Source organism: Lupinus angustifolius, chromosome LG20 (assembly GCF_001865875.1).
Source record: "Lupinus angustifolius cultivar Tanjil chromosome LG20, LupAngTanjil_v1.0, whole genome shotgun sequence".
Classification (NCBI taxonomy): Eukaryota; Viridiplantae; Streptophyta; class Magnoliopsida; order Fabales; family Fabaceae; genus Lupinus; species Lupinus angustifolius.
The window spans coordinates 11,530,418-11,540,883 of NC_032028.1; the positions used below are offsets into that span (position 1 = coordinate 11,530,418).

Genomic DNA, 10,466 nt, shown 5'->3' on the forward strand with positions numbered 1-10,466 from the left:
ACATTTATGTATATAAATTAATTTTTATGCCTATTATAATCGATACATTATTTTTATATTATTATTATATTTATAAACTATGGTATATTTATATATGTGAAACCTTTTATAATATTTTTAAAAATTAAATAATTATTTGAGTTGTCTAAATGAACTAATTCGAACGAAGTTGAACTGTTCGCGAATTTTAATCGAGCCAAACTCGAGTTAAAAAAATAACTCGTATCAAAATCAATCAAGTTTCGAGCCGAACCAATTTTTATTGAGCTGAGCTCTAATTCGACTCAGTTAGGCTTGTTTCCAGCCCTATGCACAACCAATATGAAGATTTGTAACATTGAATACAATATTCACTATTCATTTAGATTATGTTTGTGAGTTGAATTTGGAGGAGAATCAAAAGAAATGAAAGACTATTATACTACTTATATTTAAGAGTATAATATCCCATCATTGTCGATATATAGTATTATATTGTCCACTATTCATTTAAATTATTTTTTTAAAAGTCAACAATAATTAAATATAAATAATAAATAATACGGTAACAATATATAAAACTTATACATTGTTGATACATATATTTTTTTTTTCCAAATTTACAAGTCAGTAATACATAAAATACATTTCTTTATCTTTTATTTATGATAAATAATACAGTAATGACCATACAATGCTATTGTAAAAAGCTTTACAGATATACTAAATACATTTCTTTATCTTTTATTTATGATTTTGATTGGAGACCAACATTTTATTATATTTTTAGACACGTGATTACTTTTTTAATGATAACATGGAAATATTAAAGAGTATAATATTTATATATTGGAGATTAGCTGTCATAACTGCTATCGTATTTCATGTCTCAAGTCAATTAGAGTGTTTTATTTTATTAATTTTTGCTTTTAAATTTTTTATTTTATCTACGTGTTAATATATAATTGGCTTGAGATATGAAATGAGACATCATTTAGGAGAAATGATCATCATCCATATATCATCAATGCAAAAATTTATATGCAGTCATACATCCTCCATAATTTATTATATTACTTTTATTTAAAAGTCAATAAAACTATATATAAATATGAATGATAAATAATACAATAATAATATAAAAAATTCTTATATTATTAATAAATAGATCGATTTCTAAATATTTAATGTTATTATCGCAAGCTATATTGATCCCAACCAATATTGAAGTACAAGTGTACAACACTGATAACCTCATGATATCGTGACACGTAAGGGAAGGGTACATCGGGTATTGTAAAAATGTTGGTAAGGTTCTGGAATTTCTTCCCTCAAACACCAAACCCTAAACATGGTTGAAACGTAAGAAGATCCCAATCCACATTTCGATTTTTGATGATATGAAAAGATGCCACCGAAGCAGCAATCAAAAGCAGATTTAGCGAAGAAACAGAAATTGGTAGAAGACAAAACCTTCGGTCTCAAGAACAAGAACAAAAGCAAGAATGTTCAAAAGTATGTTCAGAATCTCAAACAATCCATTCCGCAGCCTGATGCTGCAAAAATCGCTGCTAAGGTTGTTCAATTTTTTTTTTAATTTTTGCATAATAATGAAATAATTTGCGTTTATTTTGATCTTGATTGTGTGATAATGATAACAGAAAAAGAAGGAGGAAGAGAAAGCCAAGGAAAAGGAGCTAAATGATTTGTTCAAAATTGCTGTTAGTCAGCCTAAAGTCCCAGTTGGTAATTATTCTAATCTTATTCTCACTTTCAAGTGCTTTTTTTTTGTTGAAAAATTTGGGTTATATGTTTGGATGGATAAAAGTTGATGGAAGAGAGTAGAATGGAATGATATAATACTACACTTTCCATTGTTTGGATTGTTTTAAATAGGACGACCCAATGCATGTGGCTTTGGGTAGATGTACGCAGCCTTATTCCTGCAAGCGGATAGACTGTTTCAATGATTTGAATTGATGACCTCCAGGTCACATGCAAACAACTTTACTGTTGCGTAGAAGCTCACCCTCGTTGTTTCGAATAGAATAAATGAAATAATACTTGCTTTTGTTATATCCAAAACCTCTTATTTTTTCTTCCCTCACAAAATTGGGGATAAGGGATGAAATGAGATAGAATCAGCTTATTATTCTATGAATTGCACTCTATTCCCTCATATAACACATTGGAAACTAATATTGTATATCTGAATTTGGTCAGGTGTTGATCCCAAGTCCATAGTATGTGAGTTTTTTAAAGTGGGGCAGTGTACCAAAGGATTCAAATGCAAATTCTCACATGATTTGAATGTTCAGAGGAAAGGGGAAAAGATTGACATTTACAGCGATAAGCGCGACGATGGTATTCCGTCAAAGTTCAATGATGATTCACGATCATTTCTATTGTTACCTATTATTTTTGTTTTTTTAACAACTTTTCATTATTCTGACTTTCTTTTTGGGGCTCTTATTTTGTCAGAAACAATGGAGGAATGGGATCAAGAGACATTGGAGAAGGTGGTAGAGTCAAAGAAAAATGAGTATAATCAGAACAAACCTACTGACATAGTATGCGTTATTCTTTTTGTTGAAACTATCACTTTTACATTCATTTGCTTGATAATTGATATTCCCAATTTTCTTTTTTATGGTTCTGTACTGGTTGGTTCATTTCTGGGCTTCTTTATGATGTTTGATGACAGTGAATTATTTCCAAGTAGTATTTGCATTTGGTTCACATGACTCATAGTGACCATTGTCCATTGTTTGTTTACACTGTTCAGGTCTGTAAACACTTTTTGGACGCAGTAGAGAAGAAGCAATATGGTTGGTTTTGGGTCTGCCCTAATGGTGGTAAGAACTGCCACTATAGACATGCACTTCCACCTGGATATATTTTAAAATCTCAAATGAAGGCTCTGTTAGAGGAAGAAAGTGATAAGATAACAATTGAAGAGGAGATTGAAAATCAGGTGAGAAAATATTTTTATGTAGTAAACTATGTCATTTAATATTGCATCAGGTTATCTGACTGAATATTTAACATGTTTTAGCGTGCCAAAGTGGCAACTACAACTCCTATGACTCCCGATTTATTCCATCAATGGAAGAAGAAGAAGATAGAAGAAAGGGATGCCAATTTGGCTGCACAACAGGCAGATAGGGCTAAGAATGACCGCATGAGGTACATAAATTCTCTTTTCCATATCATTCATATGTAAATATGTTGTATGCCCCCTATTACTCAAGAAGAAAATGTGAAACTTCATGTTGTTGAACATGTTTGTTACTAAGGCTTTACTTTGTTGTTTTCACTAAGCATGTTATATTTTTCCTCTTCCGATGCAGTGGCCGTGAGCTATTTTTGTCAGACGCTACCTTGTTTGTGGATGATGATGAAGCATATGAGAAGTACCAAAGAGAACCAGAACCAGAATCTGATAACACTGACCAGAAAGTAAGTGTTATCTTCATATCTGTTGTCGTTATTTCTTTGTATATTTCATGTTCATACATAGCTAAAATCTTAGAAGCAGTTTGGTGAATGTAAGTCTGAGATGTCTGATGCTGGATGATTTCCAATTACCGAAAAAGTCACAATCTCACAATTTAACTGCAACCAGCTAGTATGTTGTGGAAAATTTCAACTAAAATTTTACAGTTGCAAATTTGAAGTTTTTTCACGGTTCATTCAGCCATACCTTGCATTGCATTGACCGCAATATGACCACGACTGTAATTTAAGACGGCGATATATACATATTTTCTATTATAACATATTAACGTCCATTGGAATATAAGTTACACAACAGGACATTACTCATCCCCCCTCCATATATGGTCAATACCTGTTGAAGTCTTGAATGTTAATCATTGGGCTGTCCCCTACGGAAAAGTTGTGATCTTCAGAACGACATGGAGCCTTGATGTATGAGTTCCATTTCAACTGGATGTGATCATAAAACTCCCATTTGAGGTGGATGCTTTACTCTCTTATCAGCTTGGCTTTTAGGAGTGGGTTTTCCTCTACTTCTTGCTTTGAGCTATAAATTTTGCATAGGAATTCCGGGCTCCCAGTGATAATGGGGGATGTACAGCAATGTGTCATATCTAGCTGCTAACTGTACTTCTTCAGCAGGCACCTTGTAGCAACTTGGCTTCTAAGTTGATTTTGTATACTTGTTCATTATTTTCTAGAACGAAGACCACTTGCTTTGTAAGGTTGTTGGAGTCTATACTGCCACATTGTCCAGGAAGACTTATAAATTGTTTTATTACTGAATACACAATTGATGCTTAGTTGCTTATTTCCAAGCACATTGAATGGGATACAAAGTATCCATGTTTCCAAAAAAATATAAGAAGTTCTTGAGTAAAATTTGTGCCTTTATTGAAGCTCGCGTTTAGATTGCTGATGTGGCTGACCTTGGAATCATGTCCTTATGTAGTTCTTCATATGCTTGTGTTTTCCTTTGGTCATTTGCTACAGATAACGAAGTACATATTAGACGAATAGTAGTAAATTAATATTTAATATATTAGAAGACTAGCAGTAAATCAATATATTATATTTCCATGGGAGGTTTTTAGCTTCTAGGGTTAACTTTCGTATCTCATTCTTCTCTTGTCTTATTTAGTGTACAGTCTTGGACCTGTGCTTTAAGAATCCTGGATCTGCCCTAAGGAGTTGCATACTTTTCTCCCTATTAAATTTAGAGGTTTTGGTTCTTGTAAACATGCCAGAATTCTATGGGAGTGCGCTCTATTTTGCTATTCTTTGGTGTATATAATAAGGTTGGAAAGGGACATCAGAATTTTCAATGATTCTATTTCGACTCTAGACTTCATTTGGGATATAGTTCCTATTATGGTTTCCCCTTAGTGCTCTCTGCTCATGGGTTTTTAGTGGTGTTTCTTAGGTAGTAATAGTATTTAAGAGAAGTTGACATATTTTGTTGCATGGCTCAGTTACCTTATTTTTAGTTTTTTTTCTGCCACTTTTTGCAAGGATGGCTTATCCTCTTCTTTTGTACTTTTCTCATCGAATAATACTTATTTTAAAGTAAAAAAAATGTTCTTCAAAATAATAATATGGTATCATTATTTACATTGACTGTATTCTTTTGGCTAATTGTTGGATCCTATCTTCAGGCAAATGGGAATTCTGTTGAACATGGTCCCAGTACCTCAGCAGCAGCTGGTTCTGATGCTGATGACGACGACGATGATGAATTGGACATGGATGAGTTGAATGAATTAGAAGCAAGCTTATCAAAGACTTCAATCCAAATAAAAGAGTCAGGAGCTGAAGCTTAACCCTGAGAATGAGTCATAATGTGATATTTTTAGGCCTTTGGTGAGTAGTAAGAGCGTTTGCTTATGGCAACTTGCTCTTCTTGCTTTGAAGGAAGTTTTTTGGGATGAGTCATTTGATGATAATGAAATTACTGTTTGCAACATCACACTTGATATGAATAATGATGGTAGTATGTTGTAATCCAGTTTTCAGCTACTAGACATTTTTGTTTGGCTGTACTTGATTTTTGTTCATGAGTTTCCCTGAAAATATTTTTATGTAGTAAACTATGTCATTTAATATTGCATCAGGTTATCTGACTGAATATTTAACATGTTTTAGCGTGCCAAAGTGGCAACTACAACTCCTATGACTCCCGATTTATTCCATCAATGGAAGAAGAAGAAGATAGAAGAAAGGGATGCCAATTTGGCTGCACAACAGGCAGATAGGGCTAAGAATGACCGCATGAGGTACATAAATTCTCTTTTCCATATCATTCATATGTAAATATGTTGTATGCCCCCTATTACTCAAGAAGAAAATGTGAAACTTCATGTTGTTGAACATGTTTGTTACTAAGGCTTTACTTTGTTGTTTTCACTAAGCATGTTATATTTTTCCTCTTCCGATGCAGTGGCCGTGAGCTATTTTTGTCAGACGCTACCTTGTTTGTGGATGATGATGAAGCATATGAGAAGTACCAAAGAGAACCAGAACCAGAATCTGATAACACTGACCAGAAAGTAAGTGTTATCTTCATATCTGTTGTCGTTATTTCTTTGTATATTTCATGTTCATACATAGCTAAAATCTTAGAAGCAGTTTGGTGAATGTAAGTCTGAGATGTCTGATGCTGGATGATTTCCAATTACCGAAAAAGTCACAATCTCACAATTTAACTGCAACCAGCTAGTATGTTGTGGAAAATTTCAACTAAAATTTTACAGTTGCAAATTTGAAGTTTTTTCACGGTTCATTCAGCCATACCTTGCATTGCATTGACCGCAATATGACCACGACTGTAATTTAAGACGGCGATATATACATATTTTCTATTATAACATATTAACGTCCATTGGAATATAAGTTACACAACAGGACATTACTCATCCCCCCTCCATATATGGTCAATACCTGTTGAAGTCTTGAATGTTAATCATTGGGCTGTCCCCTACGGAAAAGTTGTGATCTTCAGAACGACATGGAGCCTTGATGTATGAGTTCCATTTCAACTGGATGTGATCATAAAACTCCCATTTGAGGTGGATGCTTTACTCTCTTATCAGCTTGGCTTTTAGGAGTGGGTTTTCCTCTACTTCTTGCTTTGAGCTATAAATTTTGCATAGGAATTCCGGGCTCCCAGTGATAATGGGGGATGTACAGCAATGTGTCATATCTAGCTGCTAACTGTACTTCTTCAGCAGGCACCTTGTAGCAACTTGGCTTCTAAGTTGATTTTGTATACTTGTTCATTATTTTCTAGAACGAAGACCACTTGCTTTGTAAGGTTGTTGGAGTCTATACTGCCACATTGTCCAGGAAGACTTATAAATTGTTTTATTACTGAATACACAATTGATGCTTAGTTGCTTATTTCCAAGCACATTGAATGGGATACAAAGTATCCATGTTTCCAAAAAAATATAAGAAGTTCTTGAGTAAAATTTGTGCCTTTATTGAAGCTCGCGTTTAGATTGCTGATGTGGCTGACCTTGGAATCATGTCCTTATGTAGTTCTTCATATGCTTGTGTTTTCCTTTGGTCATTTGCTACAGATAACGAAGTACATATTAGACGAATAGTAGTAAATTAATATTTAATATATTAGAAGACTAGCAGTAAATCAATATATTATATTTCCATGGGAGGTTTTTAGCTTCTAGGGTTAACTTTCGTATCTCATTCTTCTCTTGTCTTATTTAGTGTACAGTCTTGGACCTGTGCTTTAAGAATCCTGGATCTGCCCTAAGGAGTTGCATACTTTTCTCCCTATTAAATTTAGAGGTTTTGGTTCTTGTAAACATGCCAGAATTCTATGGGAGTGCGCTCTATTTTGCTATTCTTTGGTGTATATAATAAGGTTGGAAAGGGACATCAGAATTTTCAATGATTCTATTTCGACTCTAGACTTCATTTGGGATATAGTTCCTATTATGGTTTCCCCTTAGTGCTCTCTGCTCATGGGTTTTTAGTGGTGTTTCTTAGGTAGTAATAGTATTTAAGAGAAGTTGACATATTTTGTTGCATGGCTCAGTTACCTTATTTTTAGTTTTTTTTCTGCCACTTTTTGCAAGGATGGCTTATCCTCTTCTTTTGTACTTTTCTCATCGAATAATACTTATTTTAAAGTAAAAAAAATGTTCTTCAAAATAATAATATGGTATCATTATTTACATTGACTGTATTCTTTTGGCTAATTGTTGGATCCTATCTTCAGGCAAATGGGAATTCTGTTGAACATGGTCCCAGTACCTCAGCAGCAGCTGGTTCTGATGCTGATGACGACGACGATGATGAATTGGACATGGATGAGTTGAATGAATTAGAAGCAAGCTTATCAAAGACTTCAATCCAAATAAAAGAGTCAGGAGCTGAAGCTTAACCCTGAGAATGAGTCATAATGTGATATTTTTAGGCCTTTGGTGAGTAGTAAGAGCGTTTGCTTATGGCAACTTGCTCTTCTTGCTTTGAAGGAAGTTTTTTGGGATGAGTCATTTGATGATAATGAAATTACTGTTTGCAACATCACACTTGATATGAATAATGATGGTAGTATGTTGTAATCCAGTTTTCAGCTACTAGACATTTTTGTTTGGCTGTACTTGATTTTTGTTCATGAGTTTCCCTTATTTCAGCAAAGGGGTCATAAATATTGTTTTTATGCTTGTGATTTTCTTAAAACCACAGAAACATAAACTGGGGTGGACATTGTTCTGTTCTGATTGTTAAAGCCAGATCTCCTGAAGGGGAAAATGGAGGCAAAGAAATTAGAAGAGTATTGGAGGTTAAGTAATAGGTGTGAATATCCCTTTGGTTTGGGTACTTCTTAAAGGAATGTCTCTTGTGGGTTGTGTACTTGTGTTCATCATGTGAGCGGTAAAATACACATGCTAAAAAAAGATTTTCAAGAAAAAACCATAAACCTTCTTAAACTTTATACCTTCTGTAAATCAATATTAAAATAAAAAAGGTAGTTCAGTGTACAAGATTCTTATTTAGTGTTGTTTGAGGACGGTAGGTGTATACAATCTGATTTTTGAAAGTGAAAAGATAATTTCTAGGATTTGAATTTTTGATCTCATGATCACTGTGATAAAATTCATTTTACTATGTATAATAATTTTAACAAATTAATGTATAAAATTTAGTGAGTTATGAAAATGAATAGTTTTAAATTTCGAAAATGCATTATTGCAGTATAAGTCATCTTAGTAATGTACTACTTTCATGATGTCAATTTGCCTATGATTACTTTCTTAATCGGAAGTTCTTGTTACTAGGATGAGGTTATTCACAAGACTTTGTTTTCAAGATTACAAAGTTGGACGGTGGAGTGAAGGAAGGAAGAGGGGCTTACTCGTTTGCGAAAGCAACAAGGTTTACAAACCATGAAAGGTAAAAATTCATGTTCTCATGTCCCAATCCAATCACATTCTACTAAGTAATAAAAACAAATTATTTTATGTTTTTATGATTTCTTTTTCTTAATTACTCAGACACTTTTTGATTGATTTGAGACATAATATGACACAAAATATTGGGACATGTAATCTTCATTCTCAAATTGTATAACAAGACAAGTTGTTCTTGTGACAAATGCAAACTTAGTGTTAATCGGGGTACACACAATCATGACAAACATGAAAATGATACCTCTCTTTTGCCATACGCTTTGCATACTAGTTTTCGAATTATGGAAACGGACAATCCCAATGATAAAAATGTAATTCAAAGTATAATTAGTTAGATTTTATATTATAAATAGTATACTGTTGTAAGTTGTTAGTTGAGACATAGACTATAAATAGAAATTAGTTATTCACCGTTGGATATTATACAACAAATTATGCAATACACTTCAATATTCAATTTTCTTCTTTCTTTCACTTTCCTCTAATAATTTGGTATCAAGAGCAAGATTCGATTTAAGGAGAAGATAATGAACCTCGGTCAAAACTCCACAACCTTCCCTGCTCACCTTCCCATACTCGATGGCAAGAACTGGAATCGCTGGAGCGCCCAGATGAAAGTTATATTCGGATATCAAGAAGTCATGGAAATAGTAGAGAGTGGATTTGCTATGATAAGTAATGAATCCACTAATGAAGAAAAGGCAGAGTTTAAAGTGAATAAGAAGATGGATTGCAAAACAATGTTTCTGATACAACAATGTGTAGATAATGCATATTTTAAGAAGATTGTGGGTGCTACAAGTTCTCATGACGCATGGAAGATATTGGAGCAGTGTAACGATGGAGCAGAGCAACTAAAGAAAGTAAAGTTGCAAACGATGAGGCGTCAATATGAGTTGATGCAGATGGAGAATTCGGAGATTGGAGAATTCTTCAATCGTGTGGTTACCTTGACAAATGCAATGAAAGTACTTGGGGAAACAATGACTAAACAAACCATCGTTGAGAAAATCATTTGCACCTTGACACCTCGATTTGATCACATTGTGGTTTCCATAGAAGAATCAAAGAAAATGGATGATTTGAAGATTGATCAACTTCAGGGCTCGTTGGAGGCTCATGAACAAAGAATTTTGGAAAGATCCAATGAGAAACCTGCAGATCAGGCCTTACAGGCTCAAACATCAAGAAGATGAGGTTTTCATTGGAAAGGTGGATAAAGAACTCAAACCAAGAACAAATATATTGGAAAAGGGCATGTAACCTATAAACGTGCACCTGGTCCATATGAACATGGAATGAGTAAGGTTAATCACTCAAAAGCACCTATGGGAAAGCTCAAATTGGAGAGGAAGTAAGAAAAGAGTAAATAGAAAGGGAATTAAATGCTTCAACTATAACAAAATTGGCCACTTTTCAGTAGAATGTCAAGCACCAGGTCAAGGAAATTCAAGGGAAAGACAACATGTTGAAGCTAACTTGGTAAAGGAAAGTAGTGAATCTGAAGAGGACACTCTTCTTCTGATGATGACAACCAATACTAAGGCTAGCAAT

The 10,466-nt window shown here is 33.8% G+C and overlaps 3 protein-coding genes across 3 annotated transcripts; all 3 read left to right on the forward strand.

Annotated features, from left to right (window-relative positions):
- LOC109336449 (zinc finger CCCH domain-containing protein 21-like) lies at positions 1,199-5,510 on the forward strand. Its single transcript, XM_019573053.1, has 8 exons — positions 1,199-1,555; positions 1,641-1,725; positions 2,203-2,343; positions 2,461-2,549; positions 2,765-2,953; positions 3,035-3,165; positions 3,330-3,438; positions 5,133-5,510. Exons 1-8 carry the CDS (start codon positions 1,388-1,390, stop codon positions 5,295-5,297), a joined length of 1,077 nt encoding a protein of 358 aa, XP_019428598.1. The 5' UTR covers positions 1,199-1,387; the 3' UTR covers positions 5,298-5,510.
- LOC109336450 (zinc finger CCCH domain-containing protein 21-like) lies at positions 5,601-8,206 on the forward strand. The gene is made up of 3 exons (XM_019573054.1): positions 5,601-5,750; positions 5,915-6,023; positions 7,718-8,206. Exons 1-3 carry the CDS (start codon positions 5,647-5,649, stop codon positions 7,880-7,882), a joined length of 378 nt encoding a protein of 125 aa, XP_019428599.1. The 5' UTR covers positions 5,601-5,646; the 3' UTR covers positions 7,883-8,206.
- LOC109335493 lies at positions 9,440-10,108 on the forward strand. Its single transcript, XM_019571625.1, has one exon. The coding sequence runs from the start codon at positions 9,440-9,442 to the stop codon at positions 10,106-10,108; it is 669 nt and encodes a 222-aa protein (XP_019427170.1).

What these genes read in the sequence shown, in the direction of transcription:
- LOC109336449 (XM_019573053.1), top strand. Translation starts at nt 1,388, where the DNA reads ATGCCACCGAAGCAGCAATCAAAAGCAGATTTAGCGAAGAAACAGAAA. An exon ending in AAGAGGAGATTGAAAATCAG is followed by an intron (nt 2,954 to 3,034) that starts GTGAGAAAATAT and finishes AACATGTTTTAG; the next exon opens with CGTGCCAAAGTGGCAACTAC. An exon ending in CTGATAACACTGACCAGAAA is followed by an intron (nt 3,439 to 5,132) that starts GTAAGTGTTATC and finishes TCCTATCTTCAG; the next exon opens with GCAAATGGGAATTCTGTTGA.
- LOC109335493 (XM_019571625.1), top strand. Translation starts at nt 9,440, where the DNA reads ATGAACCTCGGTCAAAACTCCACAACCTTCCCTGCTCACCTTCCCATA.
- LOC109336450 (XM_019573054.1), top strand. Translation starts at nt 5,647, where the DNA reads ATGACTCCCGATTTATTCCATCAATGGAAGAAGAAGAAGATAGAAGAA. An exon ending in GCTAAGAATGACCGCATGAG is followed by an intron (nt 5,751 to 5,914) that starts GTACATAAATTC and finishes CTTCCGATGCAG; the next exon opens with TGGCCGTGAGCTATTTTTGT. An exon ending in CTGATAACACTGACCAGAAA is followed by an intron (nt 6,024 to 7,717) that starts GTAAGTGTTATC and finishes TCCTATCTTCAG; the next exon opens with GCAAATGGGAATTCTGTTGA.